Source organism: Hermetia illucens, chromosome 6, assembly GCF_905115235.1.
Source record: "Hermetia illucens chromosome 6, iHerIll2.2.curated.20191125, whole genome shotgun sequence".
Taxonomy (NCBI): Eukaryota; Metazoa; Arthropoda; class Insecta; order Diptera; family Stratiomyidae; genus Hermetia; species Hermetia illucens.
This window is the reverse complement of record NC_051854.1, coordinates 47,176,317-47,199,422: the sequence shown is the minus strand read 5'-3', so window position 1 is coordinate 47,199,422 and position 23,106 is coordinate 47,176,317. Positions and strand designations below refer to the sequence as shown.

Below are 23,106 nucleotides of genomic sequence, written 5' to 3'. Positions count from 1 at the left end.
AGGTGAAACTATCAAGGGTCTCAAAGATGTAGTCTCCTATCTTTATTGCTGATTTGATGTTGTCGCTTCTTTGTTCTTTGGAACTGACACTACCACCATGTACTTCGTTTTGCCTTCATTAATCTGCAGCCCAATATGTCGCACCGCCTGCTCGATCTGTAAGAACACGGTTTCTACATCCTGCGTTGTTCTTCCCATAACCGTCAATACCGTCAGCGTAGGACAGTAGTTGTGTGGACTTGAAGAGGATGGTGCCTCTTGTATTCACATCTGCATCGCTAATCACTTTCTCCAGGGCCAGGTTAAAGAAGATGCATGATAGGGCATTCCCTTGTCCTAGAACGTTGTTGATGTTGAATGCTCTCAAGAGGGATCATGGATCAGATAAAAGCAATCTGGCCTCGCAAATTGATCAGGGTCAACGTAGTCAATTTTATCAGTTTCGTTCGGATTCCGAATTCTCTCATGTTTGATTCTAGCTATACTATCATAGGCGGACTTGAAGTCAATGAAAAGATGATGCAACTATCTCTATTCTATCTCTATTCCAACAGAAAATGTGATCTGTTGCTGATTTGCCTGGAGTGAAGCCTCTTTGGTATGGGCCAATGATGTTCTGGGCGTATGGGGTTATACGGCCTAGCAAGATAGCGAAGAATATCTTATAGATGGTACTCAGCAACATGATACCTCTATAATTGCTGCACTGTGTGATATCTCCCTTTTTATGTATGAGGCAGATAAGGTGTCGTTGCCAATCTTCAGGCATTGATTCGCTGTCCCACACCTTGAGCGCAAGTTGATGAACCACTTGGTGTAACTGGTCGCCACCATATTTAACTAATTCGGCTGTAAATTCATCGGCTCCTGGCGACTTATGTGGTGGCAGTATTTGTCCGTCGTCTTCAGTTGGCGGGACCTCCAACTCGTCGATGTTCTGCTTGTTCAATAACTCATTAAAGTACTCAACCCATCACTCCAATATGCCCATTGTGTTCTGTTGCCCCCTGTATTTTTCTAGTTCACAGACTTGTTGGTTCTCCCAGGCTTCCTTTTTCCGTCTGTGAAGTCGCTTCTCCGTTCGACGAAGTTTGCGATAAGTCCCTGCGCGTGCCCGCGTTCTTTGAGAATGCAACATTACTCGGTATGCAGCATTCTTCCGTTCCGTTGCTAGCTTACATTCATCGTCAAACCAGCCGTTCCGACTTTTACTGCGGCTGTAGCCAAGTATCTTTGTGGCCGTATCAATAATAATGTTCTTCAGGTGGTTCGGAAGGTCATTTGTTGATGCTTCATCTCCAGGATCTCTATTCACTGCGGTTATTGCGGCATCCATTTTCCTCTTATAGGTGTTACGGAGGGTTGTGTTGTGGATAGCTTCAGTATTCACTCTCACCTGATTATCATAGGGGATTGTAGGTGGTGTCGTAATTCGAACTCGGAGCACCATGCCAACGAGATATATTGGCCCCCTATATGTTCTGACATTCATCAACGCTGAGAGGTGGCAGCGTTCAGTCAACACGTGGTCAACTTGGTTGAAAGTGGTCTCGTCTGGAGAAGCCCATGTATGTTTGTGGACCGCGCTCCGCGCAAACCAGGTACTTCCAACAACCATTTCGTGCGATACTGCTAACTGAATAATCAGCAGTCCGTTATCATTGGTATCCCTATGTAAACTATGGGAGCCGACGGGCTCCGCCCCTACTTGACTGTTGAAATCTCAAAGTATGATTTTGATATCACACTTGGAACAGGCTTCGAGGGTCTGTTCAACTGCCTCATAGAAAGTATCTTTTTTGCGAATCTGCAGTCTCCTCTGTAGGGGCGTGAACGTTTATGAGACTTATATTTCTCAATTTGCCTCGAAAACATAGATTGCATAGCCTTTCGCTTATATTTTCAAAGCCGATAACAGCAGGTTCTATTTTTTGGCTGACTAAAAAACCTACTCCATCACATAGTTTACTGGGTGGCCGCTTTAATATATGGTGTAGCGACTGTTCTCCAGGAAACCGGTCCATGTCCATCGCATCTCTTACAGCGCTGTTACATCAGCCTTATATTGGGACAGGGTATCGGCTAGCTGCTCAGCAGCATTCAGTCTGTACGGGAGCGCACGTTCCATGAGAAAATGCGCAAATCGTTAATCCGTTATCATTGCTGGGTTCATCGTTGTAAGATCTATCCTGTCCAAGGCTCCTTTCGTGGCTTGGTAACATCTGTTGAGGTTGAGGTTGTCAGCCTTACCCAACTCCCAACCTGGAGGACCAGTTGGTATATTTTGTCCTGTTTTTAGGCGCGGGAGGCTCTGCGTCTGTAGTTTTTCATAAAGAAAGAACTCCCAGCCATCACCACATAGAGGTGGAAATAGAGTTTGGTAGTAGAGCCGTTGCTGTTGGTTGAGCAGGCGTTTCCCAGGTTTTATGCTCCATTGTGGGTACCAATCCACGTTTCGCCCTGGGACCTGTACTACTTCTACACCGTTTACTTTACACACACAAGCAAGCACAATTCCCTTGTGATTGCCCTTCTCATCTGTATGAAGAGTTGTTTGACAGTTGGTCAGATTCCCTTCCCTCCATTTCTTCCTTTGAGGAGGTTTAAATAAATTAAATAAATAAATGAACTTGTGTACTTTAGAATAAAGCCTTAGGTAATATCTAACGCTTATTTCAATGCTCCGGCTGTCGTAGTTTTGTAAAGGCGATGATTTTTTTCAGAAATTAAAATGTTAGTGGTAGCTAAAGAGTTAAAATATTTAAAAAATGGAACAATCTCCTGCTTAGAAATGCCTGAGGAACTGCCTAGTATGCAGCTTGTCGGGTGATTCTGAAACATTCTCTATACATACATGAAAAAAATCCGGTTTCGACCAGTTTAGCCTTGTTTTTATTAGGTTGTTGCATATGACATGGCCGCTTTGGCAATCAAGTGAAGTTAGTTGCGATTTCGGTGTATTAAACCACGACCAGTTGGCGCTATTGGTGTTGAATATTGAAGTATAAATACTCCCACATTTAATCAAGTAGTCATTTCAGTTTTGACCATCGTTGGGATAACAGAGAATAGAAAGGAAAAAAAGGGATGGAAAAGAGCCAAGAAGCTATACTTTATCTGTATGAGCTCAAATTTGGTCATAAAGCGGCGGAGGCGACCAAGAACATTAACAGCACATTTGGAGTTGATACGGTAACCGAACGAACCACACGGCGATGGTTCGAAAAATTCCGGTCAGGCGACTTCAAAGTGAGCCACGTGGACATCCAGGACCATCGATTGACAACGACGAGCTGCGTTTGCTAGTCGAATCGGACACACGTCAGTCTGTGAGGGACATTCCAGAGAAACTGGGCGTACACTATTCGACAGTTTCCCGGCACTTGCAGCAACTTGGAAAGGTGAAAAAGCTCGACAAATGGGTTCCGCAAGCCTTTACTGAGCAAAACATGGCGCTTCGAATGAAAATTTACAGTTTTTTACTCTCCTGCAACAGAAGCGATCTTTTTTTGCACAAATTAGTGACATGTGATGAAAAGTGGATATTATGCGACAATCGTCGCCGATCAGCACAATGGCTAGATGCTGATGAGCTACCGAAGCATATGTCGAAACCGAGCCTCCATCCGAAGAAAGTAATAGTGACTGTTTGGTGGTCTACAGCTAGAGTTATCCACTATTCTTTTTTGGCACCTGGAGAAACGATAAATTTACTGTGCCCAACTCGAGGAAATGCACCAAAAATTGAGTATTCAACGGCCGAGATTATTCAACAGAGATGGTGTGATACTCCTTCACGGCACCTTATGTATCCAAAAGTTCAAAAGTTGAACGAATTGCAGTATGAGACTCAGCCTTATCCATCATATTCACCGGACCTTTCGCCAACCGACTACCCCTTTTTTAAGCATTTGGATCAATTTTTGTCGGAGAAACAATTTAGGAATGAAGAAGGCCATCAAACCTGCCTTCGACGAGTTTATAAACACCCAAAAATTGGACTTCTATCAAACTGGCATACATGCTCTTATATCTCGCTGGGGGAAGTGTTTTGAATCGATTGGCACCTATTTTGATTAATCAAATAAATTTTTCAAAAAAGAACGAAAACTGACTGACGGTTTCGTCCAGGGCAGAGGGAACTCATCATATTTTTTGAAAACTTGGGTTTAACTCAAACAAGTCGGGAAACCGGAAGCTGGACGCTTCAGGTACGGAAGGTTTTGTGTATTTCTTAGTACGTAGCGCATACTATATCCCTATATTATGTGAGAGTATCTACTTTCGGGTGATATTGATATTCAAAGTCTTCAATTTTCAAAGAAGCAACAACTTTGACAGTAATTGTGCGATTTCCACCACACTTGGTAAGATCATGCTCTACATTATAGTCTATATAGTCTGATAGTCTGATTTTTTTCAGATTTTTCGGTTTGGAAGTTTCTGAGAATGGCCCCCTTAAAGAAATGATCACTTTCAACCACCCGCCTGCCCCACCTTTCCAACAAACGTTAAAACTAAGAAGCTTCGAAAAGTACTAACCGAGACCTTTAATGACTATATTTGATGAAAGAAAATTTACACCCCCCTTTTTCATGTATGGGGACCCCCCCTTAAATTCAACGCAAACGGATGTAACTTACTATATGTGTGAGCGTTTACAATTCCCACCTTTCTACCAAATTTGGTGTCAATCGCGATAACCGTCTCCGAGAAAAATGCGTGTGACGGACAGGCAGACAGACAGAGTGATTTCAATGCTTGAGGGGGTAATCTATAATAGATTACGCCCGGTTGTTGAGAGCCAAGGCGGCCTTTCAGATCGGCAATATGGGTTCCGTAAAGCCAGATCAACCATTGATGCTATCAAATTGGTTACTGGCTTGGCCAAAGATGCAATTCACGGAAAGGGTAGTACCAGCAAATATTGCGTGGTAGTAACCCTGGATGTGAAAAATGCATTCAATTCGGCCAATTAGAATCTAATACGGAAATCCCTAGCAAAGGTTGGTATTCCCCCCTATCTCGCTGCTATCGTCGATAGTTATTTAACTGAAAGGAGGCTCTGGTATGACACTGATGACGGACCCCAGGAGTACGTTGTTTTCGCGGGTGTCCCAAAGAGCTCCGTATTGGGCTCACTACTGTAGAACATCATGTACAATGATGTACTTAATCTTCCCTTTCCGGAGGAAGCCACAGTGGTGGGTTACGTTGACGGCATAGAGCTGGTTGTTGTCGCAAAGCATCTCGAAGATGCCGAGTTATACTCAAGGCAATCAGTGCTGTTAAAAATTGGCTAGAGAGCTCTGGTCTGACACTTGCGGAGCAAAAAACAGAAGCGGTCCTCATCACTAAGCGCCGGAAGAGAAATTAGGCCTGCATTAGAATCGCGAATCATATCATCACTTCCAAGCCGACCATCAAATACTTGGGGGTGGTGATAGACAGGAAGCTCAGCTATAAGCACCACGTACAGTATGTTTGTGATAAGTCATCCATTGCTAGTATGGCCCTGGCGAGGATGATGTCGAACGTGAGAGGGCCACGGGGTACCTCTAGGTTGTTTATAGCCAGGGTGGTGACCTCAAGCATGCTCTATGCGACCCCAGTTTGAAGAGAGGCGTTGCGAATCTCAGTTAACACTAACAAACTGAGTGCAATCTATAGGAGGACAGCCCTGAGGGTATGCTCTACCTTCAGGACTGTCTCAGATGATGCAGCATTCGTCCTCTCTAGAATGATGCCGATTGGCATCTTGGCAGATAAGATGGCGAATGTATACGATGCGAAGCCAATGTCTCCTTCATCGCAGACGAAGAAGGCTGAGAGGGAGACATCCATAAATATATGGCAAGAGTGTTGGGAACGCTCGGGAAAGGGTCGGTGGACTCACAGGCTCATTCCTGCCATCAAGGAGTGGCTTGAGAGACGACGGTGAGATTAATTATAATATAATGATGTAATACCTGATGGTGCTTCCGCGGGGCAGAGATGGAGTTGGGGGTGGTTTTAGTGGGTAAAAATCCCACACGCTGGTGTGTCCAGACCAATGTCTTTTGAAGATTTCCACCTTCTGAAAAAAAAGACAGACAGACAGACGGACAGACAGACAGATAAACAGTAAACCAATTTTAATAAAGTTTTGTGGTGGTTTCCGTGGACTACAAAAGAGGAAGTAAGTTGCTTCCCAAGTGGTCCGGTCCGCCACCAAGTGGGTGCGGACTCAAGACTCCCAGCATCCGCAACATAAATTTTCGTAAACTTTACAGTCATTTCAAATTTTAGTATCAAATCGCCCATTTCATGTGCAAGAACCTAATAACTTTCTTTTCCGGATTGAATTATAAGCAATGAAGGCGAATTAACTTGAAGTGTTAATGATGACTTTTAAAAAGTGAAAGTTATTACAAATCAATTATATTGATTATGTAACAGTAATGAAAGGTTTTTACCTATTTAGTATCTTAAGGTTCAGGTATTTGGTGTTTTTTAAAGAGTGGCTTTCCATTTAACCTACTATAACGGCCTCTAATTGAGTAATTAGAATCAATTATCCCAATTAAATTGAGATTGATTTTTCCATTCAATTTTGGTGGAGTCAAATAAAATATTTGCTTTTGGAGGACTATTACTTCTACACAGTTTATTTTGCACACACAGGCACCCTTGTGTTCTTAAGAATAAAGCCTTAGCTAAAATGTTATGTTTATTTCATGCTCCGCCTGTCGTAGTTTTTGAGTTATTAAGATTTTAGTATTATAGAGGCATTAATTTTTTCAGAAATTGGAATGCCAATGGTCGCTAAAAGGTTAAGATATTTCAAAAATGAATAATATTTTGCTTAGAATTGCCTAAGGGAACGCCTAGTTTCCAGCTTGTCGGGCCGTTTCGAAACATTCTCTACACATTCATAAACGAACAAAAAATCCGGCTTCGGCCAGTTTAGTCTTGTTTTTAGTAGGCAATTTTTGCTCTGAATATAATTCATAGTCACGTCGTGTTTATGAAAGTATATAAGGGACCAAATAACACCTTATAATAATTTCGGCCACGCTGTTCCCAGGGCAGAGGTGAGGTGGCGTCTGATGAGTTGCCTTGAGCTTGGATAGGTTGTAATTTTTTTTTAAAGCTAGATATTATACTATCCGAAAACGTAAACGTCCATACTAGCTAGTACCAGCTTCAGTGTACGCATTCCCACGAGAGCCACTGTACATTTCTCCGCCGGCAAGTTGGAGCCAACGTAATATGTGGGGCTTCAATGGAGCCCGTTGGGGACAAAATGGAATGATCTCTAGTAAACATCTGAGAGCGAGAGTTTCGTAATCTCCGTTGGATTTAGGAGTATATTTGCCTCTAGCCCGCGGGGAAGATTTACGATGCTTTCATTCAACCTTTGGCGGGTGCGGGTCGTTCTTCAGTTTTCCCCCAAGTGCATATCATATCAAGTCGGTGGAGTACTTTGGCCGCGACTCTGTTCTGGTCACGATTGACTTTAATTAGTGCACAGATAGCGGTGGTGTTTCGCGGAGTGGGCGGTGCAAGACATCCTCATTGTCGTCACGATAAATGTTTTGATGCTGTTGGAGCGCAAATTCAGGCCCAGACGCAGTTCGGATCGCTTCTGTGGATCTCCTCGCAGGTTCGTAGATAAGATGTCTCTCGTGCCTAAAATTAATTTAGGTAATTTATGGAAGATTTAGTGGAACGGCGTGGTCGCTGACTAACTCGCATTCCGACGCGCTAAGTGGTCCATACGCATTTCAATTAGGGGCAATGGATAGTTGTCTTCTGGGACGTTTTGATCATTCTGAAAAAAAACTTTTCTATTAAGCCAAGTGGATCGCGCCCAATCTATTTTTGAGGATTGGATTTGCACTGATTAAGTGGATAAATTACTTCCTTATCTCGGTGCCGGGCTAGTGCAAAACGGCGGAATCGGCGCTGATCGAGTGCTTTTCACTGCATTCGCTCATTTATCAGATAATAGTCACCAACACCTGAAAATCCGGAGTATAAATAATTTTGCTGATAATAATGTTTTAATGTGTAAAACAAACAAGCGCCGGTTGGGTGGCGTCAGCACCCGTCTCTTCGCGAAAGTCTGAAATAAAGCGTAGTTGACGGACGGTTGGAATGAGAAACAGTGGAGTGACTTTTTTCTGAGGTTTTTTCCCATTCGCGTCTGGATTGATGCGGTCGTGACGCTGAACGCATCACCACACATCTTGAAGACGAGTACCCGCCTCACAGCATCCCATGACGGAGCTCATCACTTAGGTAAACAACCTTAGACTAGCGTCGCGATAATGTGGCATTTCAGGGAAAGTTCTGAGTGCGGTACCACTTGATAGCCGGTCATCAGTAGCCAATATTTTTTGTGAATTAAATAATTTTTTGTGCAACAAATAGCGGAAAGACTCATGGGTTACAAACACCTAGGCCGTCGCCTTCATTCCGAGCGCATGCCATTATTGAGTCGTTTCTGTTGATAATGTTTATCAATCATTCACACATGTATATCTCTCATTACGCAACTGTCAAGATAAGATATCAACGGAATCTCAAATTATGTCAGTAATAGGCAATTTCAAATAGGCGTATTCTTTCTTTGCACTGCGAAGTTCCCTTGGTTCCATTTGCATGCCGACCAGTCCATCCAGCATCCAATCCTGAAAAAGATGCCTTCTGACAACTTCTCGATGCAAAGACCTATAACGTTCCTGCTGTTGACTATATCGTCATTGCGGATGATCTTAATAGTCATGTGGGTGAAAAGGAAGACGGCAACAGGTGACATAGGGGAATAGGGGTTTGAGCACACATTGAAGGTACCGAGCATACAGTCGATTTTGCGGATACTCATGACCTTGTACTTGTGAATATATGGCTTACCAAACGATTGTCTCATTTTCCTACATTTTATAGTGAGAACAGTAAGTAGGTATCAGTGGCCATGTTGGGTCGAAGTATAGCAAAAATCCTTAGGATAATTGCTTAAGGCTCTTAGGCCACAACAAAGATTACCGATCCTTGGGACGGGTAATGAGACTATCAAAAACCACAGATTGATTATGACAAGCTGGTTTATTAATTTCTTTCTGATTTATATACAAAATTATTGCTTAGTTTAAAATGCTTTATCGACAAATTATAATTCTTCATCATCATCATCATCAACGGCGCAACAACCGGTATCCGGTCTAGGCCTGCCTTAATAAGGAACTCCAGACATCCCGGTTTTGTGCCGAGGTCCACCAATTCGATATCCCTAAAAGCTGTCTGGCGTCCTGGCCCACGCCATCGCTCCATCTTAGGCAGGGTCTGCCTCGTCTTCTTTTTCTACCATAGATATTGCCCTTATAGACTTTCCGGGTGGGATCATCCTCGTCCATACGGATTAAGTGACCCGCCCACCGTAACCTATTGAGCCGGATTTTATCCACAACCGGACGGTCATGGTATCGCTCATAGATTTCGTCATTGTGTAGGCTACGGAATCGTCCATCCTCATGTAGGGGGCCAAAAATTCTTCGGAGGATTCTTCTCTCGAACGCGGCCAAGAGTTCGCAATTTTTCTTGCTAAGAACCCAAGTTTCCGAGGAATACATGAGGACTGGCAAGATCATAGTCTTGTACAGTAAGAGCTTTGACCCTATGGTGAGACGTTTCGAGCGGAATAGTCTTTGTAAGCTGAAATAGGCTCTGTTGGCTGACAGCAACCGTGCGCGGATTTCATCATCGTAGTTGTTATCGGTTGGGATTTTCGACCCTAGATAGGAGAAATTGTCAACAGTCTCAAAGTTGTATTCTCTTATCCTTATTCTTCTTCGTGTTTGTGTTTGACCAGTGCGGTTTGATGTTGTTGGTTGATTCGTCTTCGGCGCTGACGTTGCCACCATATATTTTGTCTTGCCTTCATTGATGTGCAGCCCAAGATCTCGCGCCAATCACCGCCTGCTCGATCTGGAGGAAGGCAGTTTGTACGTCTCGGGTGGTTCTTCCCATGATGTCGATATCGTCAGCATAGGCCAGTAGTTGGGTGGACTTGAAGAGGATCGTACCTCTTGCATTCACCTCAGCATCACGGATCACTTTCTCGAGGGCCAGGTTAAAGAGGACGCATGATAGCGCATCCCCTTGTCGTAGACCGTTGTTGATGTCGAATGGTCTTGAGGGTGATCCTGCTGCTTTTATCTGGCCTCGCACATTGGTCAGGGTCAGCCTAGTCAGTCTTATTAATTTCGTCGGAATACCGAATTCTCTCATGGCCGTGTACAGTTTTACCCTGGCTATGCTATCATAGGCGGCTTTAAAGTCGATGAACAGATGGTGCAACTGTTGTCCATATTCCAACAGTTTTTCCATCGCCTGCCGCAGAGAGAAAATCTGATCTGTCGCTGATTTGCCTGGAGTGAAGCCTCTTTGGTATGGGCCAATGATGTTCTGGGCGTATGGGGCTATCCGGCCTAGCAAGATAGTGGAGAATATCTTATAGATGGTACTCAGCAACATGATACCTCTATAATTGCTGCACTGTGTGATATCTCCCTTTTTATGTATGAGACAGATAATGCCTCGTTGCCAATCGTCAGGCATTGATTCGCTGTCCCATACCTTGAGCACAAGTTGATGAACCACTTGGTGTAACTGGTCGCCTCCATATTTAACCAATTCGGCTGTAATTCCATCGGCTCCTGGCGACTTATGATTTTTTAGCCGATGAATTGCACGGACTGTTTCTCCTAAACTTGGTGGTGGCAGTATTTGTCCGTCGTCTTCAGTTGGCGGGACCTCCAACTCGCCGATGTTCTGGTTGTTCAGTAGCTCATCAAAGTACTCAACCCATCGCTCTAATATGCCCATTCTGTCGGAAATCAGATTTCCCTCTTTGTCTCGGCAGGATGAGCATCGAGGTGTATAAGGCTTCATCCTGCCGACTTGTTGGTAAAACTTCCGCGCCTGGTGCGGTTGCTCCCTGCACTTTTCTAGTTCACAGACGTGTTGGTTCTCCCAGGCTTCCTTTTTCCGTCTGTGAAGTCGCTTCTCCGCTCGACGGAGTTCGTGATAAGTCTCTGCGCGTGCCCGCGTTCTTTGAGAATGCAACATTACTCGGTATGCGGCATTCTTCCGTTCCGTTGCTAGCTTACATTCATCGTCAAACCAGCCGTTCCGACTCCTTTTACGGCTGGGGCCAAGTACATTTGTGGCCGTATCCATGATAACGTTCTTCAGGTGGTTGTGAAGATCATTTGTTGATGCTTCATCTCCAGGTCCTCTGTTGACTGCGGTTATTGCGGCATCCATTTCCCTCTTATAGGTGTCGCGGAGGGTTGTGTTGTGGATGGCTTCAGTGTTCACTCTCACCTGATTGTCAGAGGGGATTCTAGGTGGTATTGTTATTCGGGCTCGGAGCACATGCCAACGAGAAAGTGGTCCGAGTCTATATTGGCCCCCCTATATGTTCTGACATTCATCAAGGCGGCTGAGAGGTGGCGGCGTTCGATCAACACGTGGTCAATTTGGTTGAAAGTGGTCCCGTCTGGAGAGGCCCACGTATGTTTGTGGACCGCTTTCCGCGCAAACCAGGTACTTCCAACAACCATTTCGTGTGACCCTGCTAATTGAATAGTCCGCAGTCCGTTATCATTTGTGTTTTCGTGTAAGCTATGGGAGCCAACGTATCGCCTGAACACGGGCTCGTTCCCTACTTGGCTGTTAAAATCCCCAAGTATGATTTTGATATCATATCTGGGACAGGCTTCGAGGGTTCGGGCCTCGTAGAAGGTATCCTTCTCCGACTCTGCAGTCTCCTCTGTAGGGGCGTGAACGTTTATGAGGCTTATATTTCTAAACTTGCCTTGCAAGCGCAGAGTGCATAGCCGTTCGCTTATGTTTTCAAAGCCGATAACAGTAGGTTTCATTTTTTGGCTGACTAAGAAACCTACTCCGAGCACATGGTTTACTGGATGACCGCTATAATATATGGTGTAGTGGCTCTTCTCCAGGAAACCGGTCCCTGTCCATCGCATCTCTTGCAACGCTGTTATATCAGCCCTATATTGGGACAGGGTATCGGCTAGCTGCTCATCAGCTTCATCTCTGTACAGGGAGCGCACGTTCCATGAGAAAATACGCAAATCGTTGTTCCTTTGTCGTTTCCTTGTCCGTCGTTTTAAAATCCGTCCTGTCCGAGGCTCCTGTTGTGGCTTCGTAACGAGTTGTTTTCCGTGTAGGGTTGTCAGCCCTACCCAACCCCCAACCTGGAGGACCAGTTGGTACAATTTGTCCCGTTTTTAGGCGCGGGAGACTCGCCTTCATCCTTCTCCGTCTGCAGCTTTTCGTCAAGAAAGAGCTCCCAGCGGTCACCACGTGGAGGTGGAGATAGGGTTTGGTAGTAGAGCTGTTGGTGTTGGTTCAGCAGGCATTTCCCAGGTTTTATGCTCCATCGTGGGTACCAATCCACCAATCCATTCTTCATGAAAGCTAAATTGCGTATTTTATCAAAAATTCTTAGGTGTAATTCGGTCGCCTTGACCGTGATGAACTTCCGTCAGCGTTTTCTTCCCTATATTATTGCAGGCACAGTTGATATGGGTCGATTACCTGGTTAGCACGTTTTGTGGTGCAAGGTGAAGGTCGCTGACTTGAATATGGGCATTATGCGGGTGTCGTGTGTCTATCATAAACATTTTGCTGTGGAGCAAGAAATGTTTGATGATCTGTTTCTTGGGCAATTGTTGCTGGATTTTGCTAGTACTCGGTAAGAATTGTTGCAATAGATATTAATTATTTACATTTTGCATTTCATGCAGTTTATTTCTTGTTGTGGATTAATTCTTTGATTTCTGCAGCGAAAACTGTTCGATGATCTGTTTCTCGAACAGGCCGCTTCAAGGAGCCCGATTAGCGTCGTGGTGCGCTGTTTTGATGCTACAAACTCCTAAGACCGTGACTGTTGCTATGGGAACAGAGAGGCAGAGTCCAACCGGGTCAAACCTTCGGAGTCAGCCCGTAGCATTCACGAAGGAAAGCCGCTCTCCCACCCTGCAGCTAAAAATCTCTCTGAGGTCTCAAGAGAATGGTTTACCCAGTGTTCGTAGTCTGACTCTAATTAGAGCTGGACAATCGCAAAGGAAGTGCCTGAGGATTTCCCTCTCTTCCCGCAGCTTCGGCAATGAGAATTGTAGGGTATGCTGAGCCTGGCAGCGTGGTCCCCCTGGGGCCAGTGCCCCGTGGAGATCAGCGTTATCTTGTATGTATACATTTGCACGCGTCTGGCACAGAAGTTCTCGTGATCGGATTTTGTTATAAGCGGACCAAATCCTCCTTGACTTGGCACAGGTGGTAAGCCTCCGCCCTCTGAGGTCCGCGGCTGCTAAGTAGTGCGAGTAGATTCCGCCTTTGACAATCGCCTGCGAGGGACCCGCCCGACTGTACCCGCCGAAGGACTGTCAAGAGCAGAGCCCCGGCTGCCCAATCCGCCAGCCCGCTCATTCCTATTTTTGTTCCTTTGACCGGGAACCGAGAGGAGGGTAACCTTGAGCATGCTGCCCATTCAGCGCATTTCCCCACTGCCCCACCGGCCTGGATAATATCGTCGCTGAGTACAAGATCTTATTGCCCGATTGGCTGTCGGTGAGAATGACTAATTACGCTTAGGGCTCGGATATAGACGGATATAGTCTTGAAACACATCACAGCAAATTTTCTCGTGAAGATCAGTTTTCGTGTGGCATAGTCCGTGGGGAATGCTCAGGTTTCCCGAGGTACTAATCTGGGATGTTACTATGGCCGTAGGACTTCGGTGTTCAGCATCCGGACTCACGTAATCTGACGGCACTGCACGCTACAACGTATTTAATGTGGAGGTCTAGGGAGAGGAGATGCAAGAGTACATTGAGAGCATCTGCCGGGCAGGACTGCAGAATCCCAGTAGCACATGCACACGCGGTTTTTTGAATTCTACTAAGCTTCGTTCTATTATACTATTTGCTCAAATCCTGCCACCATACAATAGAGCCATACATTAGGATTGAACGCAACAGAGCTGTGTACATCCGGAGAACCATCCTCGGCCGGAGACCCTATTTCTTTGCAAAGGTTCTCTTGCAGGCAAGAAAGACTATACAGCCTTCTTAACTCGCACTTCTATATTCAATCTCCAATTTAGCTTTGGATCCAGGTTTACACCCAGATACTTTATATTGGAGGAAATAACTAACCCTTGTTCATTCAGCCGTGGTAGATGGAGTTCATGTACTCTTGGCTTGGTGGTGAATAGCATCATTTCCGTTTTGGTTGGGTTTATGCCGAGTCCGCACCTTTCGCAACGCGCCTCTCCATGATGTCGCTCCATGTGGTGGGAAACATCCCTGTTACTAACATCACCAAGTCGTCGACATACGCCACCACCTTCACCCCGATGTTGTCCAATATTTGCAGAATTTTGTCCATCATTATTAACCAGAGCACCGGAGAGATGGCGCCACCCTGGGGGGTGCCTCTGTTCACAGCGGGAGTCAGGTGGTTGCTTCGCAGATTCGACTGCATTATCCTGGTTCTTATCATGAATATAATCTAATGCGTAAGATACCCCCCCCCCCCCCCCCCCCCAATTCAATACTGGTGAAGACTTCCTTAATGGCGTTGGTGCTAACGTTGCTGAATACCCCCTTTATATCCAAAAAGCCAGCTAAGGTATACTGCTTATGCTTGCAGTGATCGGCCAACCGTGCCAATTACCTCGTGGAGAGCAGTTTCTGTGGATTTGTCTTGGAGGTAGGCATGCTGGGACTTAGAGAAAGGTGTTCTCTTCATAATCGTCCTTACGTGGATGTCCTGGACGCGTTCTAGGGTCCTCAAACGAAAGAGGTGAGGCTGATTGGTCGAATGTTCCTCCCGGACTCTTGGCCGCGCCTGCCCGCTTTCGGCATGCTTCTCCAAAACTGTGATACGTACCTCCGTTACCTCCGGTAAATCTCGAAAAACCGCGGCACAACCATTTCCTGCTGCCTCTGTAGCATGACTGGCATTATGCCATCTGGACCTCGAGATTTATATGCGGAGAAAGTGTTCATAGCTCAGCCGATCTTATTCTCGGTAATCTCCGATTTGATAGTCTCGCACGGTTGGGGTGGCTGCAAACCCTCCAAGCAAAGCTCTGACTCATACTCCTCCTTGCTGGCGGGAAAGTGCGTCTGAACCAGCAACTCCAAGGTTTCACCAGACGATTCCATTCAGAAGCCTTCCAACTTTTTAACAAAGGATGGGCTCCTATGTTCTTTGGACAGAATCTTACTGAGCCTCGCGGATTTGCTGGTGTTTTCGATGTTCTGATAATACTCCAACCAAGACTGCTTCTTGATTGCCAAGATGGCAGACTTGTACTTCTTCAGACAGTCTTTATATAACCACTAATATTTATGCCTGTAGAATATGTTGACGACTTCCCTTGGTCAGCTACCTGAGGCTGGACTGATATTATTTCCTCCACAGAGGCGGCGTCTTCATCATCATCATCAACGGCCCAACAACCGGTATCTGATCTAGGCCTGCCTTAATAAGGAACTCCAGACATGCCGGTTTCGCGCCGGGTTCCAACAATTCGGTATCCCTAAAAGCTGTCTGGCATCCTGACCTCTGGTCATCGCTCCATCTCAGGCAGGGTCTGCCCCATCTTCTTTTTCTACCATAGATATTGTCCTTATAGATTTTCCGGGCTATGGATATGGATTAAGTGACCCGCCCACCCCCATTTCGAGCGAAACAGTTTTTGTAAGCTGGCTTTGTTTCCAGCCAAAAACCGTGCGTGGATTTCATCGTCATAGATATTATTGGTTGTGATTTTCGACCCTAGATAGGGGAAATTGTAGACAGTCTCAAAGTTGTAGCTTCCTATCTTGATTGTTTTCGTTTGACCAGTGTGATTCGGTGTTGTTCGTTCTTTGGTTTTTGGCGCCAGCATTGCCACCATGTACTTCCTCTTGCCTTCATTAATGTGCAGCCTGAGATCTCCCGCCGCCTGCTCGATCTGGATGAAGTTAGACTGTACATCTCGGGTTGTTCTTCCCATAATGTCAATATCGTGATCCTGCTGCTTTTATCTGTCCTCGCACATTGGTCAGGGTCAGCCTAGTCAGTCTTATCAATTTCTTTGGAATACCGAATTCTCTCATGGCCGTGTACAGTTTTACTCTGGCTGTGCTGTCATAAGCGGCCTTAAAGTCGATGTAAAGATGATGCAATTGATGGCCATATTCTACCAGTGTTTCCATCGCTTGCCGCACAGAGAAAATCTGATCCGTTGCTGATTTGCTTGGAGTGAAGCCTCTTTGGTATGGGCCAATGATGTCCTGAGTGTATGGGACTATCCGGCCTAGCAAGATAGCTGAAAATATCTTATAGATGGTACTCAGCAACGTGATACCTCTATAATTGCTGCACTGCGTGATATCTCCCTTTTTATGTATGGGTCAGATAATGCCCCATTGCCAGTCGTCAGGCATTGGTTTGCTGTCCCATACTTTGAGCATCAATTGATGAACCGCTTGATGTAATTGGTCCTTACCAATTCGGTTGTAAATCCATCGGTTTATGGTTTCTAAGTCAATGGATTGCACGGGCTTTTTCTTTTATACTTGGTGGTGGAAGTATTTGTCCTTCGTCTTCAGTTGGCTTGACCTCCAACTCGCCGATATTTTGGTTGTTGAGCAGTTCATCAGAATACTCAACCCATCGCTTCAATATTGCCATTCTGTCGGAAATCAGATTTCCCTCATTGTCTGGACAGGATGAGGTGTGTAAGGCTTCATCCTGCTGACTTGTTGGTAAAACTCCCTGCTCCCTGTACTTTTTGAGTTCACAGACTTGTTGATTCTCCCACGCTTCCTTCTTCCGTCTGTGAAGTCGCTTCTCCGCTCGACGGAGTTTGTGATAAGTCTCCGCGCGTGTCCGCGCGTGCCAACGATATTGTGATCCAAGTCTATATAGGCCTCCCTACTTATATGTTCTGACATTCAACAAGGCTGAGAGGTGGCGGCGTTCAATCAGCATGTGATCAATTTGGTTGAAAATGCTCCCGTCCGGAGAGACCCACGTATGTTTGTGGGCCGCTTTCGCGCAAACCTGATATTTTCAACAACCATTTCGTGCGATACTGCAGTCCGTTATCATTGGTATCCCTATGTAAGCTATGAGAGTCAACGTATCGCCTGGATACGGGCTCCGTACCTACTTGACTGTTGAAATCTCCAAGTATGATTTTGATATCATACTTGGGACAGGCTTCGAATGCCCGCTCAACTGGTTCGTAGAAGGCATCTTTCTCCGACTCTGCACTCTCCTCTGTAGGGGCGTGAACGTTTATGAGACTTATATTTCTAAATTTGCCTCGCCAACGCAGAGTGCATAGCTTATATTTTCAAAGTCGATAACAGCAGATTTCATTTTTTGGCTGGCTAAAAAGCCTACTCCATTAAGAAAGAACTCCCAGCCATCACCACGTTTAGGTGGACATAGGGTTTGATAGTAGAGCTGTTGGTGTTAGTTCAACAGGCGCTTTCTAGGTTTTATGCTCCATTGTGGGTACCAATCCACGTTCGCACTGAGACCTATACTACCCTTTGATCGTCGATGCTGTAGTCACACGCGGTAAAACTTTTTAAAGAATCTTGTGACCATTAGCGGGAGCCAGGTTCTTAATTTTGTACACCAGACCTACAAATACCTGTGCTACGTCCAGGAACACCGCAGAACAATACTTCCTCTCCTCTAATGGTTTGCTAATTTCCGTCATAATTCGTGCTATGTCTTTTGCGGAAGCGAAAGCGATTTTGAGGAATTACTTTTCCGTCAGCAAGGAAGGATGATAGTTTTGCCAGGAGGAGGCAAACTGATTGGCTGATATTAGGTTGCTAGCGTTAGCGTTGTAACCAGCATTGTTTTCCAGCTCTGTGGGAGGTAACCGAGCTGAATAACCCTATTGAATAATTGAGGGAAATAATTGATAGCGATAAGTGGGAACTCTTTAACCATTTTGCCAGTAATGTTGTCAAGGCCTGGAGCGTTCTTCGGATTGATCTCTTGCAGTACGCAATTGAGGACGTCTATTTTTCTTATCCAAAACTCGCTTATTGGCGAGCAAGGGGTAATCTGAGTAAAAGTGGATTACTGCCCGAAGAATTTGGTTGAAAAACACTCTGCAGCTAAGTCGCAAATACTGCTGCTTTGTCAGCATTGCTTCTCGCCTAGTTTCCATTAGCATGCCTTAATGGTGGCTCAGCCTGTATGTTTCAGCTTTTTGTTTGCCCTCTGTGGAGAGTAGTCGGTGCTGTAATAAGGACGGAGACGGTTCGTGAAGTGCTGGAAGTATCCTAGCTTCTTGGTAGCTTTTGCGAGCTCCTGTTTCAGTCTCGGGAAACGATGTTTCAAATTTCGTTTACTCCTTATCAGCTGTTGGATTTCTATCGATGATATGTTCCTGAATCCACCACTACTGTTCAGCGGTAGAGAAGAGTGTTGAGCTGCTGCGAAGATGCATTGATTGAATTGCTAGACAGTACTGTCGATGTGGTGGCAAGTTTTCAGTGAAACTCTGGCCTGGAAATGAGCGCTGATGTATTTCGTGTACTTCAACCAGTTTGTCCTCTTATTTGTTAGTTTGTCGGGCCTGTTTAAATTTATAGCTAGGCTGGTGATAGTGATTCTAACAGGGGAGTTATCCGAAGATATAGTAAGTCAAATTTGGTTGCGCCGCAAATCCTGTTTCGACACATGTTTTTTGTCACTCCAAATGGATAAGACCAGGCTCAGGTCAGTGGGCCAATACTTAGGTTGCCCTGAAGAAATAGCATCCAGCCCTTTGGATTTGGTTAGAGTGTCGTACAGTTGTCTGTCTTTCGGCGAGATTATTCTGGGTCCCCAGAGGATGTGCTTGGCATTATTGTCCTCGGCCGTTAAAAATTTCTTTCCAAGAGTGCTGAAGAAATTGGTAAACCGTCATTGAAGATAAATAACAAAATATCCCTTGCTAAATCTCTCACCGTAGTCAGGGGGCTTTCAATACCACGCTAAACATTATATTATTTATCTTATATTTGCAGTTACCCTGAACATTCAGAATGGAATCGATAAGACTGTCAGAGCTTCCCGACAACCCGCGGGAATCGGCTAACTTTCTTTCAAACCTATTCTTCTGGTAAGAGACTTCAAAGTGTTCAGCTTTAGATTTTATTAACAATTAAAAATAATTTAAAAATATTTCACAGTTATACTATGCCAACATTTTTAAAAGGGAGAGAGAAAGACTTGAAACCATCGGATCTTTACAGAGCATTAAACGAGGATAAAGCAAGTAAGTAACGTTTCTATTTCAATACAGTTCTAAAAGAGGCTACTAAAACTGAAATATTTATGGTAACTTCTTATTATTTCATAGGTAAGCTTGCTGGTAAAATGTCGAAAGTATGGGAAGACGAGGTACAACAAAAGACAAAAGAAGGCAAGGAGCCAAAGTTGGCACGAGTAGCTCTTAAAGTATTCCGCCTAATTATTTTAAAGCAAGCGATTTTTATGTTTTGTTTGGAGTTTTTTCTTAAGTAAGAATCTACATAGCAGCTCCTGTTAATACCTTAATACCTTGATCAAAAAGTTCCCCGAAATTATCCGAATATGTACAAGATTATTCATCCAAATCGATTTCCCCCTTCAAAATAATCCCGATCAACTGTACCGCATTCATACCAGCGCATCCCACGGATACGCAATGACGTTCCGTGCCCCCTTTACACTTGATTTGTTCCTCCTGTGTTTGGCCTTGGTGTATGGATGTATCTATGGCGTCTAGATAGTTTTCTTGTGTGTGTTTCGCTACCCCATGTGACAAGCCATAAAAAGCTGTGCAATGCCGCATGCTCCTAGTCATTTGCCACCACAGTATATCTAATAAGCAGGATCTGAAAACCCATAAGCAGCTGGCCAATGTGTCAAATCTAGGCCTCAAAATATATCCCATTCCGATGTCGGCTCAAATAAAGTTAATAATAGCATATTACATTTGTATCAAATACATGGCACTAACACTAGAGTAAATGCGCGGAATTTTTCTCGCGCAAGTGACCGAAGAAGGAACGGACAAGTGCAATGATTTGCTTTCACTATACAAATTCAAACAATGCACTAGGAGACGAATCTCCTGTGTGTAGTCTTCTTTTTCAATAGAACAAATGAATCTACCGGCGACGTGTAAACGCAAACAGGGTTTTCCCATTTTGGTTAATTGTGTAGGTGTGCCTCGAGTTGAAATCGCCACGGAAAATGTATATATGGTTGCCATTCACCCCTCGGTGGAGAATAGCGTGTCAAAGACACCTACGCACCAACGCTCGCGAAGACTTCTCAAGACGCTTGCACTCCTCTACTGTTCTGCGCTAAGTGTCCTCGGGGCGACCAACCTCGTTAGCTATCTTGGGATGGCGTACCCCTCAATAAAGTGTGACCTATCTACTGCCACTTCCGTCTTCCGATCACAGTGCGTACAAGTGCCAGGTCTGTGCCCCGACTAAGTTCTTCGTTTCAGATAGTGTCAGGCCAGCATACTCCGGTAACATGAGGTAGACAGTTATTGACGAAAGCTTGGAGTTGAGTAACAGTGGAGTTCACTTTCCATATGCTACTCCCATACAGCAACACATAAAGAACGCTAGCACAGAACAGTCTCACCTTGATCTTGGTGTTGAGATAACTGCATTTTCAGATTTTCGACAGGGCAGGAAAAGCAGATCGAGCGCTGTTACTGCGTCGGGCAACATCCAATTCGGTGCAGATACACAAATTGATTGACGCTTTCGTTGTTCTGCCCGTTAATGCAGACAGGGAGAGTGCGATGCCCCTCAGATTGAGAGCCTCGGTTTTGTTTGTGTTTATCTTGAGTCTAACTCTACTTGCCTCTCTTTCCATGACCCGGTGGGAGAGCAAACAAATGTCATCAACATAGTCAAGGTGTTGGAGGAAAGATGTCATTGTCCATTGAACTCCTACACGTCCTCCGGACAAGGCAGCATAATGAACGTCATCGATAGCAAGAAGAAATAATATCGGTGACAGGATGCAACCGCCAGAACCCCGGGCTCCACTTTGGACCTAAAAAGGATGTAAATTCTGCGTATTATTCTAAAATGAAGGTGTTGACGTGGCAAATGTAGGAGGATTCCGAGCAGAAACCAGCCTGCTCCCTTTGCAACGGTAGGGAACACTCAGATACCCTTCCAATTGTCACACACGAAGCAGGTCTCCTTCTTTGGAATCTTGACGATCATCCCCTTCTTCCACTCTCTGGGAAAAGTCTCGAATTCCCAAGAGAGTAGTAATTGCAGGTGCAGTTCAGTGACTTAACTCCATTTTAGTGTACTGATGGCTGAAATGATTTCTCTTCTGTTTGCAGGAACAGTCCGTAACCAGATGTGACGGTGACGGCGTCATTGATAGGACCATCGAAAGCTTTGCGACCACATGCAAGTTATTTCGTGATGCGGTATACAGTCCTGTAATCATTGTGATCTGCGGCATATTCCGTTTCCCTTACCAGTGCAATAGCAAATTTTCTCTTGCCACGACATACATTACGCTGAACTTCTCGGAATTTGGCTCGGTATGGGAGTTCGACCGCGTCACGCCCGCCATCGCTCGCAGCAGTCAGTAGAACCTTCAACCTCATCCGTTCATCGATCCGCTTCCATGATTCCGCAGTTAGCCAGATCCCTTCCCTTCGGGATGTGGCCGAAGACCTGTGTAGTACCCTAGAAAAGTGCACTTTTGATTGCGGCGCAATGGTGATCGGTATTCTCACGCAGGTTACTCAGTATATCTGTCGTTCGATCAACAAGATAGCTCTCCCAATGTCGAGCGGCAGCTGGGTCATACAAGCGGTCATTGGTGAAGTTAGGGGGTCGCAGCTCTCTAACCCTGCGAAAAGTGGCTTACGCAAAATGCTAGCAAACGTGAGCGATCCCTTTCCAGGCCGATGTCAACGCTTCCCTTGTTACGCAAATCCAGCAGGCAACTCTTAAATCTGCTGCTGATCGCACAGTGGTCGATCTAATTGCCCATACGGTGTCGTTCAGTTGAAACCCAATTGACCTTTTGATAGGCTCTGTGCTCGAACAATGTGCCACCCATAACAAGACAATGGAAGTTGCAGGAATTCACGAACCTCCCACCATTATCACTGCGGTCGCCAACTCTCTGTCCCCATTACATGTCCGAGCAAGGTGTTGTTAGATCCAATCTTGGCATTTAGATCACCCATAACAATCACAATGTTAACTTTTGGAAGCCTCCCCAAAATTGCGTTAATTGCTTGTAGATAGCATCCGTCTCCACTATAACGGACGTCTCCGTTGGTGCCTAGCATTGTGCAATTGTGATGCTCCTTAACCTGGATGCGACTCGTGCAGTTAGAAGTCTGTGAGAAACCGACTCCTAGGTCAAGAGAGCGCCCCTTGCGAGAGAAGTTAGAAGTCTGTGAGAAACCGACTCCTAGGTCAAGAGAGCGCCCCTTGCGGGAGAAGCCAGAAGCAACTCGACACCGAATTCGCGTTTGTTATCACTTGGCTTTCCGAAGTACAAAAGCACACTGCCATTAGCGTGGCAAGAGGGAGAGGAATATTCTCTAGAGTGCCACCATTTTACTTCGCTTAACCTCAGAATGTCCAGTTTATATCGTTGGAATTCCCACTCAAGTTGGAGAAAGCGAACATTCTGAATACTCTCGCTACCGTCATGGAGGAGCGTGCACACATTACAGAAATCAATCATAGTCCGTCTTCGATAGCCAAAGGTCGATGCCGTGAAGTTAGTTCGTATCCGATGCGTTGTTGACGGTATGGTAGCAGTAAAGTTTCATAATTTGCAGGCTCTTAGCCCACAAATTTTTATCCCTTTCAATTGCGTTTTACGACAAGCAGGGAAGACTTTGTGTGTATTCTTAAGTCCCAACTCATATTGCCACGAAAGATGAGGTACCATATTTGGATTTTAACTGGAGATTTCCCAAGACGTTCAAGTTATAGCCCAAATGCTTAGTTGGGGATATTCCTTTGATAT

The 23,106-nt window shown here is 45.1% G+C and overlaps 1 protein-coding gene across 2 annotated transcripts in view; it reads left to right on the top strand.

Annotated features, from left to right (window-relative positions):
- The first annotated feature begins 7,339 nt into the window (after window positions 1-7,339).
- Window positions 7,340-23,106, top strand: part of LOC119659002 (probable multidrug resistance-associated protein lethal(2)03659) — a 28,051-nt gene continuing 12,284 nt past the window's right edge. Inside the window, exons 1-4 of one of the 2 annotated variants that reach the window (XM_038066887.1) lie at window positions 7,340-7,645; window positions 19,107-19,201; window positions 19,272-19,357; window positions 19,442-19,601. In XM_038066887.1, coding sequence (XP_037922815.1) covers window positions 19,125-19,201; window positions 19,272-19,357; window positions 19,442-19,601 — 323 coding nt within the window. In that variant the 5' untranslated portion in view covers window positions 7,340-7,645; window positions 19,107-19,124. Of the gene's footprint in view, window positions 7,646-7,739; window positions 8,284-19,106; window positions 19,202-19,271; window positions 19,358-19,441; window positions 19,602-23,106 lie in introns of those variants that run through there. The other variant, XM_038066888.1, reaches the window with a different exon arrangement.